This window comes from Capra hircus, chromosome 11, assembly GCF_001704415.2.
Source record: "Capra hircus breed San Clemente chromosome 11, ASM170441v1, whole genome shotgun sequence".
Lineage (NCBI taxonomy): Eukaryota > Metazoa > Chordata > Mammalia > Artiodactyla > Bovidae > Capra > Capra hircus.
This window is the reverse complement of record NC_030818.1, coordinates 30,928,969-30,946,694: the sequence shown is the minus strand read 5'-3', so window position 1 is coordinate 30,946,694 and position 17,726 is coordinate 30,928,969. Positions and strand designations below refer to the sequence as shown.

Genomic DNA, 17,726 nt, shown 5'->3' with positions numbered 1-17,726 from the left:
TGTTCCTTCTTGTTTTGAGCCTTCCTACTGGATTAAATTATTTTCTAAGGGAATTTTTTTTCTAAAACTTTGTTAAGGGTGAATTAAACTTTTCTAAAAGTCTTTTTATTTTACCCCCACATTTGAATGACTACTTCTGGGAATGGGACTCTAAACTGGCAGTTATTTTCTCTAATAATTTTGAAGATATTTTTACCAAGCTTTCTAATTATATTTTTTTCCTTTGAAGATAATGTTTTTCTTCTGTTTGCATTTTTTTAAATTCTTTTTTGCTCTACAGTTTTAATTCACAGGTATCTGACAATGGATTTATCTGTTTCCCTTCCTCAGACTTGTTGAGGTTTCTGAATCTGAGCATTTATGTCTTTCATAAATTATGGAAATTCTCCAGATGTTATTTCATTGAAAATTGATGTTCTCCACTTTCTTTCTAGAAAGCACATATGATAGATAGGTATATAGATAGGCAGGTAGACAGACAATGACACACATAAATAAATCTTTGCATTCCAACTTCCATATTTCATCTCATGGGATCAAAACACAAATGCTTTGTCTACCAAGTCCAGACACCCCTTTCCCAACTCCTTTCCTTTATCCTCTCCTCCCCCTGATACCCCCAGAATACACTGACTTCAATTTACCTTCTTAGAATTCTGTTGGCATTCATGACTCCAGTTTCCATCTGATATTCAGTTATTTTACTCAAGGTCCCTAGAAATTTCTTATACTTTTTAATAAGCTCAGCTCTGCAACTGAAACAATATTGGCTATGTTTTACATAAGACTTCTGGGTGATCTTTAGTGGATCTAATTTATAGCCTTTCAGGAGATGGAAGACTTTAAATCTTCAATAAGATTTAATTTTATTAATTAGTTTGAACCACTTAATACAGGAATAGACATTGAAAGTTTAGAACATGTGCTTGATACTAAAGTTGAATCAAAAAGAACTATCTAGTTGACTCATTATCAAGTAAAGTCAATTATACAAGATTCCACTCTTTGCATGTCTTACTAACTAGTATTTACCTTAGTATTTCAACTCCCTTGAAGTTTTAGACTAGGTAGTTTAAGGCAATTTTATTCTTTGCTTTTACCAGTTTGTTTTCATAATTTTTCTGTCTTGTAATAAATAGGAACAACAGGAATTTGTCTATTTTAACTAAGGTTGAGTACATTAAGAGAATATGAACTGACCTTGCTTCTTTTTAGATGAGCGTTCAATAAGCTACATTGTTCCAGAACCATTACACTCAACCCTAAATTAGATCAAATACTTTCATAGAGACTATGCTTTTAGCATAATATGATCTGATAGTTTTGAGAGCCAGGCTCAAGCTCGCACACTTCTTCCAACCTTCCTCATATATATTTATTTATGTACCATGGGAGTTTTACATTTTAATCCTTGTATAACACTTATAGTTGTTACATCAACTCTATCCCACATCTGTTTTCTTGTGATTCCAAGGCTTCTATTTTTTGCCCTCCCATGTATATAAAATCCTCCAGAGCAAGAACAGTACACAGAATTCTCTCTCATGAGTCCTCACCCTGGAACTGGTGAGGACATGGCAACGAAAGGCAAACAAACAAAGTGGAAGAAAAGAACTGCTTGCCTGAACAATAACTTTCTGAAACAGGAATCTCACTAATACCAATTTAAAAAATTAGGAGACTAATGTAAAGAAGGTTTGTGAAACTATTCAAGTCCACACTGAATTCCCACTAACTAGACCGCCTTGCAGAAGGAAGGATTATAGTAGGGAGGAAACCAAATCCTTATTAACCAGTTGCAAAGCAAGGAAAGTGAGAGGGAGCAGAAACAGTATTCCTGTTATAGATTCCCAAAGGGTCACTTGTAATTCTACCCTCAAGCCTAGAACTCTCAGACTTCAACAGCCATTCAAGAAACATTTTTCTGAATATGTGTCATACACCATTCACTGTTCCAGGCATTTGGTATACAGCAGCAGGCAAACCAGACAAAAATCCCTGCCCTCACAGAGCTTGCATTCTAGTTTTGGGTAAAAGATAAGTATATTAATATATAAGTAGATAAATAAATAGAAGATTAAACATATCAGAAGTACTATGAAGAAAGCTAAGGCAACGGTCTAAGTTGGGGAAGTTATCATTTTAAATAGGGTAGTTAGGGAAAGCTTTACTGAGAAAGTGACATTTGAGCAAGCAGCTGGCTGAAGGAGCAAGCCAGGAAAAATATGAGAGAAGAATTCTCCAGGAAGAGAGAATTGCAAATGCAGAAATATTAGGCAAGAAGGAACCTGGCCTGTACAAAGAATAGTAAGAGATTACTGTGAAGAGAATGAAATAATCACGGTGTGGGGTGTCAAAATTGAAGTTAGAGGATCTATGGGAAAGGAGAGTGGGAAGATCCTGTAGGATCCTGAAGGCCATTATATATATACTATCTGTTTTGTTTTTTCTTGACTAAGATGAGAAGCCATTGGAAGGAATATTGAGGCAAGCATGAGACAAATTTTTCCAGCAGAAGGAAATGGCAAAAGCTGAAGATGGTTGAGGTTAAGATTTTTCTAAGATGGGAGAAATTAAGGCATGTTAGTATACTGATGGGCAGGATCCAATAAAGAAGAAAAAGTAGGTGAATGAAATGTATGAAAGAAGGGGGAAGCTGCTGTAGTGGCTACCTTCACAAGGCAAGGAGAAAGATATGATGTGGATCAGAGGAGCTGTTTTTTTTTAGTCAGGACCCTGGACAGCTCTCCCATAGTAACAGGAAGTGGAGCAGGGTGTATAACAAGCCTAGGTGCAGGTGAGAGGTTAACTGGGAGCCATGTGACAGCATGAGGACGTTCTCTTCTGCTGGTTTCATTTTTTTTCTGAAGTAGGAAAAGTCAGCTGAGGACAACAGGGAGGAGGTATTGAGAGTTGGAATAGAGAAAAAGAAGGAGACTCACACAGGGCTAGAGGAGGCAACATGGAGTAGTGATGAACAGAAGGCTCATATCCTAACTCTGCCACATATTAGCCACCTGACCCTGGGTAAGTTTTTTAACCCTCCCTAAACCTCAGTTTCCTCTTACGCAAAAGAGGGATAACAATAGTGCCCATATCACTGCTTTGTGATATGGGTGAAAAGAGATCATGGAGAAGCAATTATAACCATTACTAAATGGCAAGCACACAGTATGTGTTGGCTGTTTGTTATCCGCTGTTATACCTTAGGCACTCAATGACTAATCAATGAATGGATAGGTTGTGATATTTTATGTCCACTCTCTTTTCAGGAGGTTTGTTCTCACCAAGCTTCGAGTCATCCCAAAAGGAGCCTTTTCAGGATTTGGAGACCTGGAGAAAATGTATGTACCCGAGGAGTGTGGGGGTGCTTTGAATGGCTATAGGCAGCAACCTCAGATCACATCTAGCATGATTCTGTACACTTAGGAACTAGAATGATACACCAAGCAAAGGTTTTACACCTTATCCAATTGCGTTTCCTTTCCATATTTCCTAAACTTGTGGAATCTTTCAGCATGTGGCCACTGAAATAGGCATAAGGTCAATACAAAAAATTCTCACTTTTTTGGTGCAAAATGTGGCTTCCCTAGTGGCTCAGATGGTAAAGAATCTGCCTGCAATGCAAGAGACATGGGTTTCATCCCTGGGTCAGAAAGATCCCCTGGAGAAGAAAATGGCATCACTTTAGTGGATTCTTGCCTGGAGAATCCCAGGGACAGAGGAATGTGGCAGGCTACAGTCCATGGGGTTGCAAAGAGTCAGACTGGGCTACTAACACTTTCACTTTCTTTCTTTTGTTCCCAAAGTACCTGCGAGTGGAATTTTTATAAACCAAAGCCTATTTTCTCTGCTGACATTCATTATTTTTAAAGATACTATTATTTCTGATTAATTTTTAATTAACAGCAGGGACTAACATTTGGGCTTCAGAGATTTTGTGGACTTCTTGTCCCTAAGCCATGCTGACAAGTGGTAAATGATAGATAATAAATATTCAGAAGTATTGGGAAAGTTTAGAGCACTGAAGATGATTTCCTTTGAAAAGAGAAGACTTTGCTAATGTAAATATTTGTGTGTGTGTGTGTTTTTAAGATCCTCAACATTTGCGTTTTATTGGACTAGCTTAATGTATGGGTTTCCCCAAAAAAAGCTTTTCTCAAAGTGGGGTACAAAGTAACAACAACAACAAAAAGCAGCCAATTCTCTCATGCTTGTGGTAACCCACTCCGCTTTTGAAGGTATTTGATCCCATCCCCCAGGCTTTAAGAAATGGACAAAGTAGTAGCAGCCAGAATCCAGAACTTAAGTGCCAGTAAGTACACCAATAGATTAGATGGATTACACAGAAGGGAACGATTTTTTCATTATAAGAAAAAGCAACACCCCTCCCTCAGTTATATATGTTTTTCCTTCTTTAAGCCAGTACATTTTTATCTTGATTCTTTCACCTGCCTTTTAGAAAGAACACTTGCCCAGGTCTGAGGAAGTGAGAAAGAAATCCATTAATGAAAGAAACACAAAGCAGAGAGAGTAACAGCATATTTCAGTGGTTACGTCACTTGCTTAGAAGAGGTTGGTCAGAATCCTATGTTTGTTAGTTTTAATGTAAACTTAACTGTGTCACCTTGATTAAATCAGTTTATCTCTGAGAGCTGTGGTTTCCTCATCTGTATATCAAGGGAGGCGTTGCTATAGTGCAGGATGGCTTATGTGATCTACAGGCAAGCGTCTCCCTGTTGGACGGGAGCCCGGTTGAAGACCTGGAGTCTTCAGGGTTTGCCTTCTTGAAGACTTTCAACACGCACAGGAATTGCAGGATGGGGCACTCATCTGAGCAGAGTTCACCAAGGAAAACAGGAAAGGAATAGTGTAGGAGAGTTTTTGGCTCAACATGTATTCCTGGATGGATCAGCCATTACCCTGCCTGGAATTAACAGAGATTTGATGATGATTGGGTAGGTCTTGCCCCTTCAACCAGTCTGTAAAACTGTATAGAAATCATTCTAAACACAGCCATACCAGGTACAAATAAGTCACCTTAATATAATTAAATCCAGAAGATGTGACTGACCCCTCATTGGGTGCTCAGCCTCCCATGAGAACGTCCTCTGGTGACAGAAGGTTGATCCGAGCTGACACAGCAATAATCCCAGAGACAGAGCAGCTGGTTTTGAAACTCAGCTTCCTCAGTCACAGGATGTCCATTTCTACCAGGTGCTTTTATGAATCAGCCAGTACTGATAGAGATGCCAAAAAAAAATAAATCAATAAATCTTATTTTTGCAGTACTTTTCATGTCCTAAGAAAGCATTCCTGAGCAGAGAAGCCAACACTAAACCAAACTCTGAACAGACGATTTGTACCCTTCCAGCCCTATGCACACTTTCATCCTTTGTCTCACCTCCTCATCTTGGTCCCTGATGAGTTCAGATCAGATCTTTCCAGATCTCTCTTCTTCATTTATTTTATTCTTCCAGTTTTTAACCAGTTTCCTGAACTTTATAACTACTGGCTTCCTTTTCAATATCTCCCTCTCCACAAATCACAAAATCCCTTTCATTCATTCTGCACATGTGGCCTAGTTTCACGTATGCTTATTACAAAGAAGAGGGAAAAGCTTTCTGGATAAATCCTGCCTTCTTTCTCTTCCCCCTTCCTATCTCTTCCTCATCACTACCACTGCTCTGAAAAAGCAGCCTGCGCTCTGTTCAGCCTTTCTGTTCAGTCTCTCCTCACTCCTGTCCAATTGTTATTTGACCACAAATTCTCTAACATTGTTAAATTATTCTCCCAAAGGTCCCAAATAACACCCAAACTGCCAGAACTGATGACTTCTACTTTGTCCCCTTAGCACTTCACTGACAGGTAGCTTCTGACTGCACTGACCATTCATGCCATCCTTCTCATTACTCTTTCCCCTTTTGCTTTAGTGACACCTCACCCTTCTGCCTGCCTACTGAACACCCCAGACTACTCCATAACCAGTTCCGTCTCCTTTCTTATTCCTCAGCTGCTGCTCAAAAGTTCAGGTATTCTGGGGGTCCATTTTTGGGCCAATTTCTTTCTTTATACTCACACCTTCAAATCATTATTTATTAAATAATGTCTTACTACCAGGGCTCCTAAATCTGCATCTGCCTAAACTCACCTCTCCTCTGAAGCCATAATTCTTCCTTTGAAATGGAGAGATTCCTTAAGATCTACCCCTAAGTGAACTGCAAGTGCATCATATTCAGAAAAACTCCTTACCTCTATCCTTAAATTTCTGATCTCCTCATATTGCCCAGTGTATAGCATCACCATCTGCCCAGATTCCCAAGCAAGAAAATCCCGTGACTCACATGCCTTCTCTCTCCCTTCTATGCAGGTGCTCTTCCAGTCCTATTGGCCAACCCTCACAAATACCTCTGGAGCCCTATTCTCTCATCTTACTCCTGCAGCTAGGAGGTTCAAAGTCACTTGCACAGCCTACTGCATTAGGCTACTCTGTCCTAGGTCCATCCTCCCACCACTCTGCTTCCAGACCTGTCTTGCTCAAAGTCCTTTGCAGAAGAACTTCTAAAAACCATAAGCCTCTGACACAGAAATCAAAGCTCATATCTCCCAACATACACAGTGTAGCCCACACTTTCAGGCAGGAATATTTGCCATTTCCCAAGCACTGCCATTCCCAGATATCATATTGCTTATTTAGAATGTGATGGCTGGTCCATTGGATAATGCCTGGCACATAGAGAGACCAAAAAATAGGTACAGGTAATCGTATAAATGAACAAGTGAACAAATATATTTTCACTGCTCTTGTATAGATGCTGCCCTTCTACTTAAAATTACACTTGGTAGAATCCTGGTTGTCCTCCAGGAGCTGGATGAAATGTTTACTCCCCTCTACCCACTGTAGAGTAGAGCCTTTCCAGAACTCTCTCAGCGCTTCCAAACCATAATCTTGTGCTTGTAGTAGCAACAGCATATTTATCAGATTGTATTCAGAATTTACAGGTTTCTTGTACATCCCTAAATTACTATTTAAGAGCAAAGCCAGAGTGTACCTTAACTTTGTATTAAGTACAACACCAAGTCCTGTTGTTTTTAATCTCCTGATCATACTTCTGACCTGTCTACCCATCTCCTTCTCCAGCTACCGTTGTCTTTCCCTGGAAAACTGTACCAGGCTTCTTCTTGTGCTGCCCCATCTATCTTCTACATGACAACCAGAGTGATATTTTCTAAATTTATACTTAATCATGTGTATACCTGTACACACACACACACACACACACACACACACACACACACACACACACACACACACAATGTACTTCGCTGCTGCTCTGAACATAAAAAAGAAATTAACATGAAAGCAACCTAGATGTCCATCTACAGATGAATGGATAAAGAAGTTGTGGTACACATACCCAAAGGAATATTACTCATTCCTAAAAAGGAATGCATTTGACTCAGTTCTAATGAGGTGGATGAACCGAGAGCCTATTATACAGAGTGAAATATATCAGAAAGAGAAAAACAAGTATCATATACTAACGCATATATATGGAATCTAGAAAGATGGTACGATGAACCTATCTGCAGGGCAGCAATGGAGACACAGACATAGAGAAGAGACTTGTGGACACAGTGGGGGAAGGAGAGGGGGGCCGAATTGAGAGAGTAGCATGGAGGCATATACATTAGCATATGCAAAATTAGATGGCCAGTGGGAGCCTGCCATATGACACAGGGAGCTCAAATTCAGCGTTCTGTGACAATCTAGAGGGGTGGGAGGCGGGAGGGAGGTTCAAGACGAGGGGGACATATGTGTAACCATGGCTGACTCATGCTGCAATACGCCAGAAACCAACACAATCATGTAATTATCCTCCAATTAAAAATAAACAAATTTAAATTTAAAAGAGAGAGAGAAGCAACTGGAATAGACCCCTCATGTTTTCTCCTTTGCTCTGCTAACCCCTTTTCCAGTTCAGCTCAGTGTACCATGCTACACTGCCCACCATGGGCCTTGCCTGGCATGTGCTCTTCAAGAACGTCTGTCTACTCTGTCCTCTTAATTTAATCAGTTCCTCCTTCTGCTGCAGATTCCCGCACCAGTGCCACTTGCCTAGAAAGGCCTTCCCTGACCTCCTCCACCAGGACAACCCCCCCCTACTAATGTAGAACACCCTCCTATCACCACGAGTCTCTATGTGGTGACTGTCACCTTAGCACTCTTGCACTTTTTATGCCATAGTTTAATTAATCTCTGACTCCCCTAAGCTCCATGAGCACGAGGACATGACTGCTTTCACCCAGGACTGGCTCCATAGTGTCTCATACAGTCAGATACCTATAATAAATGTCTGATAAATGCATGAATAAAAATGACCAACAAATATAATTAGTTGGAGAGAGAAACTACCTGGACACAAACAAAAAATACTAATGGAATGACAGGAATGATAGGATAAATAATAGGAATATTTATCATAGGAACGAAAATAATAAAAAACATAGGAGTTGACAGACATGTAAACACTGGCTGAGACTCTACTATGATCTAGGCATTTGTATAGCTATAGCTTAAAATATGACCCAGGACAAAAAGGCACAAGATAATATGTGCAAAATAAGTGATACAAACATTGTACTTGCTTGGGCTTTCTGTTGTGTGAGGTCAAAGAAAATGAACCTAAAATTGGCTTAAGGAAAAGAAGGGAGTTTAATGGCTCATTTAACTTGACATTCGGCAAGAAGGAATGACTTTAGAAACAGCTCTGTTCAGGTTCAGTGTCCTCAGGACTCAGCTTCTCCCCCCCTCTCTGGTCTCCCTTCACTGTGGTCATTCCAGCCCTGAGCCCCATCCTTGGTGGGGAAAAAAGCAGTAGCAGTCCTGCTTCAGACACCGTCTCAGGTCCTATTCAGGGTGAAAGCACTGCCCTTTCTCCTGCTCAATCCCACAAAAGTCTGAAGATTTAAGTCTGACTTGTTTAAATCACACAACCATCCCTGGACCAACCACAGCAGCTAAGAGAATGTGATGTTCAAATTAGCTGTGACTTGAGTAATGGGCTCCATTCCTAGAGCTGAAAATATCTACCCTAGCCACAGGGATTTGAAAGTGAGAAGGGAGATTCACAGCAAAACTGAGTCTATTGTCAGAAAAATAAATAAATAAATAAGTGAAGTCTAGATCCTGGTAGTTGGGCAAACTATGAATGTCAAAAAAAGAAAATTAGTCCTCTTCTCATCGTAAAGAGAGAAGGTTCTGTAGCCTTGGTGGTTGGGGATTTGCTAAGTTTGATTTGTCCCCCTTCCACCTCCTAGAATAACTGAAAGAATCCAGTAACTCTGCCCCAATCTGTGCTAATCCATTCGTTCATTAATCCAGTTTATCCCACCCCTTCTGCTTCTTCCCTAAGAAGTCAGGAGGGAACCGAGTCTTTCGGCAGAAGTGGAGCAGGAGCTTCTTCATTAGAAGTGAACTGATCACTGTCACACCTTAGCTTTTTTCATCAGCATCGCTATCTCAAACCTCTTGACTCTTCACTGCTTTGGGACTGACTGGGGGAGAAGGAAATCATTAAACTCTCTGCAGTGTGAAGTGGCTTTGCAAAGTGCACTGTAAACTGTTTACATTGTTTTTAATTACTTTGGAACCATATGTCAGCTTGGTATAAAGTGTGAAGATTACACTAAATGGGGGTGGGGGGAGGAGGTGACAATGTGGTGATTTATGGTAACCAGAAAATTTGTGTATGGAAATGAGTGCAATTTAAAAACACATCTATGTGGTATTATAACACTGGAGGGGGAAGAAAAGCCAGTGTATAACAAAATATCTTTGAAAATAGGAGCATGATGAATATGTAAATGAGACCAATCAACATCAGCTGAGATATGGTATATGCAGATGAGACGGCAATGAGCCAAAATGTGAAATAGCTCCCAAACCATAAATATGAACCATATAAAATTCTTTTGAAATATTCATCATAACATAAGGACAAAAAATATAATCAAGTGATTTATTTGCATATAAAAATGAGAATTCTAGTCTGACACTCCAGCCTCCACTCCCAGATCACTGGGGGAAGAAAAGTTAACAGAGGGACTTTTAGAGGGAGAGATTTATTGAATGAAAACTGTTGCAAGCATACTAAAAAGCTGCAGATCCTCCCAATTCTGTATTCCTCAGCCTCACTCAGCACAGATAAAGAGAAAGCGGAAAAGCCAGGTAACTAAAATACTAATGGTACTGGGGCTAGAAAATCTGGGTTCCAATCTGCTTTGCCTCCCTAAGCACCTCCTTGTTAGATAACTTAGGCCTCTTCTTACTCTGACCTGTGATTCTGAAAGTTAATGGGCAAAGAAGCTTTGAGTCCCACTTACTGAAATAAAGCAAGTAGGAAAGATTGATGATTCTATAAGCTCCTGGTAAGAAACTGGTGGCCAGGGTTGGAGTGGCTGGACCTCTGAATAGGAAGAGGGAATCCGAATACCCAGTAAGGGGCGGGGGGGTGGGGGTGGGCGTGGGGGTAGTGATCATGAGGTTCAGGTTGTGCTGCACTTTACAATCCCCTGGGGAACTTTTAAAGTAATCTAGAAATTTAACTGTCACTTACAGGGACTTTTCATTCTATTTTTCTAGGGTGGGGCCAAGCACTGATCATTTTTTAAAACTCCCTTGATGATTTTAATATATATCCACAGTTGAAACCCACTGAGATGGATGATATTTAAGTCTGAATCCAATTTGCAGAAAGAGTATTCCTCACAAATGTATAGTGTGTCTATGTGGTGTGGCTGAAGGAGGATCAACAAAGGGGACATGGCAGGAGATAAGATCTCAGAAGAACCTGGGATAAGGTCATGGAGAAACTTATAGGCCATGAGGACAAGTTTGAGCGTCACAGTGAGTGTGATGGAAATTACATGGGTTATTTTGAGCAACTAAATAAAACTATCTGACTTAGATTTATCAAAATCCATTTATGTTCACAGGTTTTGATTTACTAATATTTTGTTAAGAATTTTTGTGTCTATATTTGTAGAGATTTAGTCTGTATATTTCTTTTCTTGTAATTGCTTTTTTCAGCTTTGTTTTAGTGGTACTACAGAATGAGTCGGGAAATGATCCCTCATCCTCTATATCTTGAAAGAGTTGATTACAATAAGGAAAATAATAATTTTTTTTCCACAAATGGTGGTGAAGCAACTTGGTATTCATATAGAAAAAAAAAAAAATACAACTCAACCCTTACCTCATGTCATACACAAAATTTATCTCTAAACAGATCATAGACTTAAATGTAAAAGCTAAAACTTCAAAACTTTTGACTTCATCAAAACAAAATCTCTGCTCTTCAAAAGTACAGCTATCAGGAAAATGAAAAACCAAGCCACAGGCAGGGACTAAAATATTTCCAAAACATACCCTGAAAAAGGACTTGTAAAAAGAAGATATAAAGAACTCTTAAAAGGGAAAAACAAGTAGATGAACAATCTAATTAAAAATGGGCCAAAGAGGAACAATAGAAATGAACCATAAGCACATGAAAGGATATTCAACATCAGTGGTCATTACAGATATGCAATGTAAAACCTCAAATGCCATTGCATGCTCACTAGAACAGCTAGAATTAAAAGACTGATAGAGCAGGCACGGATGAAGCTGTGGAGTGAATGGAATGATCCAATGTATCTGGTAAGACTGCAAAATAGTACAACCCCTTTGGAAAACAGTTTGACAGCTTCTTATAAACTATTTATCCAAAAGAAGTGAAAACATATGTCCACACAAAGCCTTGGTCAAGAATATTCAAAACAGATTTACGCATAATAGCCCAAAACTAAAAACAATTCAAATACTCATCATCAAGTTACTGGATAAACAAATTGTGTTCTATTCATACAACATAGTATGAATAATAAATAAAAAGGAATAAACTATTAACACAATGACATGGCTGGGTCTCAGGCATTATACTAAGGCAAAGAGGAAACACGAGAGAATATACCATACATCAAATAACTTTATTTATAAAAAACTTGAAGAATTAATATACCCAATCTATGATGACAGGAAGCAAGCACATCAGTACTTGCTGGGGTAAAGGGTGATGGTGGGGATTGTCTGGGAAGGGGCATCAAAGAAACTTTTAGGCTGGTGAACATGTTCTATGTCTTGACTAAGGTGGCTGTTACAAAATACATGAATTTGCAAAAACCCCTCAAACAGTTGAAATGAGCACATAGAATTATTTAAGTTACACTTCAATAAAGTTGATTTTCTAAAACCAACAATTTCTCAGCACCTATTTGGGGCCAGGTGTTTCAAATACCACATCTCAGTGAATCTGCACTTTACAAACAGGGAAACTGACATTCAGAAAAGGTGAGCAATCAACCAGCCTCAGAGTTCTTTTGTGGTAAAGCTAGAATTTGAACCCAAGGTAATCTGGCCCTTTCTGCTACACAAGACTTGCTTTTTTTGGTGGCTACCTTTTCCCAGAATCATTCTAGCTCACTAAAGAAACAAGTGACAAAGGGGAGGATTAAGGCTGTAAAAGCTTCCTGTGATGTCACTTAAAATTATGAGAGAGGATTTCTACTGCAAGAGAGACACAAGAGTGCCTAAGCATTTGAAATTGCCATAAACCAGAACCTAGAGTCACTTTCCACTGGGACAGTTATAGAGGAGAAGAAACCTCTTCTTGGAGCATTTTCTTCACCTTCAAGTTTCCACATGCCAACTCATTTCTGGGTAAAGATCCTGCTGAGGTTGGCTTTAGTTCACAGTTCTGCAAACCCAGCTGCCTGTTAAGTCATCAATTAACTTAGTCAGCAGTTGGGAAATCTAAGAGCTGGGCCAATTAAGTTGTCATTATTGACCTGGGTCAAACATGAGTTAGTGTCTAAGAGGTGAAAGTCCTTATCTCATTTCCTGTTCTCCATAAATATTCTGAAAATAAGTGTTTTTGTATTTACTGCTTCAACCAAGAACACAAGAAGCTGTTTTCTTGTCACTTTCAGGGTTGGTGCGGTTTTAGTGTTTCCATTAAGTCTCCTTATTTTCAACTGTTTCTAGGTGAGGCCTCAAAATAGACTCGACAGTATCTAATAGCTGCCCAGATCAGAACGAGAATAATTTATTACCTTTGTATTTATAAGTTTGGCTTTGTTTTGTCTTTTTGCTAGTTTGTTTTCACTTTGATTTCTTTCTATGTGTTCAGGAGGGGGAAGAGTCTGATAAAGGAAACAAGAGTTCCTGAGATCTAGTCATTTTATGGATGCCCTTTATATTCATTATAACCATCCACATCTCAGTGCTTTTTGCTTTATCCATGAAGGTAGTGTAGGGTTTCCTTTGCTGGAAGGGATTCCAAAGAAGGGAATACTGAAAGAACATATTCATAGATGAGAGCCCTGTTGTCTTAACTGGTTCAGACTTCTGTAATATTGAATACAATACTGCACTAGGTGACTTAAACAACAAATATTTATATCTCACAGTTCTGTGAGTCCAAGATTAGATGCCAGACTGGTCAGGTTCTGGTGTGAACCTACCCCTGCTTGTGCTCTGTATCACCACATGGTTAAGAGAGAGCTCTGGTCTCTTTATTCCCTGCCGTGGATGCCAATCCGATCACAAGAGGTCCACCCCTATGACCTTATCCAATCATTTCCCAAAGTCCTCACCTCCAAATTCTACCCACCCATATGTTTAGGGGATTGGAGGTTAAATATATGAATTTGGGGTGGTGGAGAGAGAGACACAAGCAATCCACAGTACCCACTGTGAAGTAGCAAGCTTGGGTACTAAAGAAGCATGCTGAAGATGCTCCCTAGCTTGGGAAAGCACAGATACACCCTCTGTAGAGATTCACATGTTCAATCTCGAGCATCCTCCAGCCTCTTGGCTACTGGATGCTCTAAGGCATCCATGGTCCTGCTGACCTCTGCTCAGTGCCTATAATTCAGCAGCTAAAACTTACAGGTGGCAAGACTTGACAGAGGTTACTCAAGTCAGGCTTTTTCTGGCTTGCCATCACATACCAATCCTCTTCCATTTTCTAATCAACAGCCAGGCAACATCATCTTCTCTATCTTTTAAGACTTCTGCTTCAGCCCTGCTTGCCCTTCTGACCTTTCTTGACAAGGCAAGCTGTGGGAAAGACCTTTGAACATGGTATGTTTGTTAGGGCTCACAGATACACCAGAAAATGAACTGGCCCTTTTGTTCTCTCTGCCAGTAACTCAATGTTTGTGTCTACTCAGAGAAGATAAAATTAAGGCAGCATAATACTCCAGTTAAAAATAGCCTCCTGGCTCTGCCCTACAGACTCTTGCTAGGTTTTCTTTTTTTATAGAGTGGTATTAAAATTAAAAAGATGCAATCTAAATACAAGCTCCAATCGATGCACAAACTATTTATTTTTATTTCCTCATTTACCTCATGCCCATCACAACCACATCCATCTGGGCTGTTTATGACTTAATAAAATCCTTTAAACAGTAAAACACTCAAACAGGATATGGACCTATTTGCCTGCCCATCCCCCAACAACAACAACAACAAAAACTTACCTGAATCTTATACTTCATAAACTTCCTCTGTGTTACTCAGATCCACTCTGGCTAGCCTACACACAGAAACGGAATGATCAGACATGGGTTTTTATAGTTCAGACCATTCCAGGGGTTAAACAGGCAGAGGAAAAGTGGAAGAGTGAAGGATAAATGCCAGAAGAGCCTAAATGAATAAAGTGGAAGTTAACCACCCCAGTGGGTCTGAGATTCTGAGAGAGGCTGGGCATAGAGATAGCAATTGCCGATGCCAAGTGTTTTATAAACATGTAATTTGCACTTGGATGTGAGCGTGCTTTGAAAAGTGAAAAGTGCGTACAAATATGGATTATTAAGAGAGCACATGTGCTCTGCTTCCCATCCGTGGCGTCTCAGCTCAACTACATACGGATTACAGACTCTGCCTTTCTCTTTTCTCAGATTCTTCTCCAGAGCACGTAGCCCAGCACTGGGCACACTGGAAACATAATGGCAGGTCAAGTTTGTGAATTTGTTATCTCTGCCTCTTGGATCCCTTGCCAGCCTTTCAGAACCTCTTCCCCAAATCAGGCTCTCAACATTTCCTTTTAAATCATGTTCTTTGTTATTCTTTCCCAGTGATGATAACAACATCTGAATAATGTAATGGCATTGAAATTCTAAGGAGTTGCTAAATGAGATCCTCCAAGACAACGTGCCTTTTTAAAAAGACATGAAGTAGGTAATGCCAGCTCCGAAGGACTGAATTGCTAATGGTGGGATTTTAGTCAATGTGGCACGTGTGCTTGAGGAGATTTGCTTTAATACATGAAAAATCATATCTAGAATTACTTCTTTGGACTGCAAAGTCCATGTGTACCTGGACAGAAACTTGAGGAAACAATGTTTCCTGTAATCAGAGATATCAATGCCTTCAAGGGTCTATCACCTAAGGATGGGCCCCCTCACTGTCTGACTGGCCACGTGGAGAACTCAGACTGGTGTTTGTTCGGCTTTGCTTTTCCTTTACTGAATGTTAAAAATTGGGGTTCCAGTCTTCACGTCTTTGTTTACAATGTACCCCTTTATGTGCTAAGTCACTTCAGTCATGTCTGACTCTTTGTGACCCTATGGACTGCAGCCTTCCAGGCTTCTCTGTCTGTGGGATTCTCCAGACAAGAATACTGGAGTGGGTTGCCATGCCCTCCTTCAGGGGAACTTCTCAACCCAGGAATTGAACGTGCAGCTCCTGCGCCTCCTTCATTCCAGGTGGATTCTTTACCACTGAGCCACCAGGGAAACCCCATACCCCCTTATACTTTCCCTTATATATCCTTCCCTGCTTTTCTTCATATAACTTCTCACTCCAATCAGGTAAGACACTTAAGATGTGACTTTTCATTTAGTAAAGCAGACAATCACTTTGGGGGAGAAAGGATGGTTGCTTACTGCAGCACCAAGACCCATAACCGCCCCCCCCCCCCACACACACACACAATCTTGCAAAAAAAGGGTAAGTTCTAAACTAACTTCAAGGAAATGAGGCCAAATCAAAAATTACTGGTTGGAGTTTTTTAAGAAGAGATTTATAGATTTCCGTCAAGTCCTCAAGACAAGTGCAGCCAGATGAATGACACCAGCTAATCCATCAAGTGATTGATCAGGGTTCACAGAGTAAATGATTAGGATTTCCATCACTCCCTGAGCACCTGTGAGGACGAGGCTTGTAGAGCTAATACACTTCCTCAAGCCAGGGCCACCTCCTCTGACTGCTGTATGTGCTGCTGTGTTCGCTCTGTTCTATTTGTGAGCAACTCAGAGAGAGACCAGGTAGACTCGGAGAAGCATCATCCATCCATCAGTCAAGAATTCCGCCAATTCTTCTTGAGTCAAAAAATATATTAATTAGATGAGGAATGATTTTCTGAGGCTTATGTGCCAACCACTGCTAGGTGTTCTGAGCAATAAGATGAAGATACCAAGTCTCTACTCTCAAGGAGTTCTCAAGGGGAACAGCAACCATTGGCTGTCATTTGCTGAGTGATTATTTTGGCAGAAACTGAGATAAGCCACTTTACATGCATTATCATACTTAATTATCATAACCTCATCATCCAAGTTTTATAGAGAAGAGACTGAAGTCAAATGGGGTTATGTGACTTGCTCAATGTCACACTCTAAAGAAGTGGTAGGGCCAGGATTGGAAACCAGGCTTTCTGACTCCAGTGCCCACACAGTAATCTATTATTCTGTTATATCTATGAATGCAAGGCAAGTAGTCCAGATAATAAATGATACAGGAGGGTGCTAATCTTGCTGTACGAGTCACATGCTTCCTACCTCATACCTATTGACTCATTTAATCTCACACACCCACCCTTCAAAGTCAGCTGGGGCAAGAATTCGAGCCCATTGCATGGGTGAGAAAATGGAAGTCAGAGAAGTTTGGTGACTGGTCAGAGATCAACATCTGTTAAGTGATGGAGGTGGGTTTCTCAGATGCCACATGCAGTGCATTTTTCCATATAATGCTTTGCTTTCTGCAATGCTGTCTCTCATTTACTACAGAGAAATTACATCTTGCGATTTTTACGGTCATATCAGTACAGGATAGTAATAGATTGTCCAAGTCAGAAGAAACAAGTAACCCTTATATTTCTGCCAAATACCTAAACTTCATATTCAGGTACTCAGCACTTCTCATAATTTCTACTCAGTATTGAGCACTTAGCAGTGGGGGAAAAAAAAAAGATGTCCTAGGAGTAGATGGATGTCTGATCCAAGAAATGACAATCCAAGTGTGAAGCCAGCCTTTTCCATGCTAAAGAGGAAATGCTGCAATAGGTTGTGTCCATTAGTAAAAACTGGTCCACACTATTTCATCGAAACATCAGTTATTAACCAAAATTTCCTAAGTCAGCTGTATTTATTGGCTTTTCTTCTTCCTGTTTTTGCCTACTCCCTCTTTGCCTCTCCTTGGAATTAACATTCTAGTAACACATAGATTCAACTACAACTTCTTAGTCAACATTTAGAATTTCATCTCTGCAAGGAAGGATTTTTTCTTTTAGGTACATGCATGAGCATCTTATGAGTTTCTACTAAGTGTCTCCTACATCGGGGTACCTCAAATCTCAATGGGCATTTAAATCACCTGGGGAAATAACTAACACCAAGAGTCTGAC

General features: G+C 40.1%; 1 protein-coding gene across 1 annotated transcript in view; it reads left to right on the top strand.

The window, feature by feature from the left end:
• FSHR (follicle stimulating hormone receptor) overlaps positions 1-17,726 on the top strand; it is a 189,533-nt gene that overhangs the window by 67,711 nt on the left and 104,096 nt on the right. Inside the window, 1 exon segment of the mRNA NM_001285636.1 lies at positions 3,273-3,344. Within this exon segment, the coding sequence (NP_001272565.1) occupies positions 3,273-3,344 (72 nt within the window).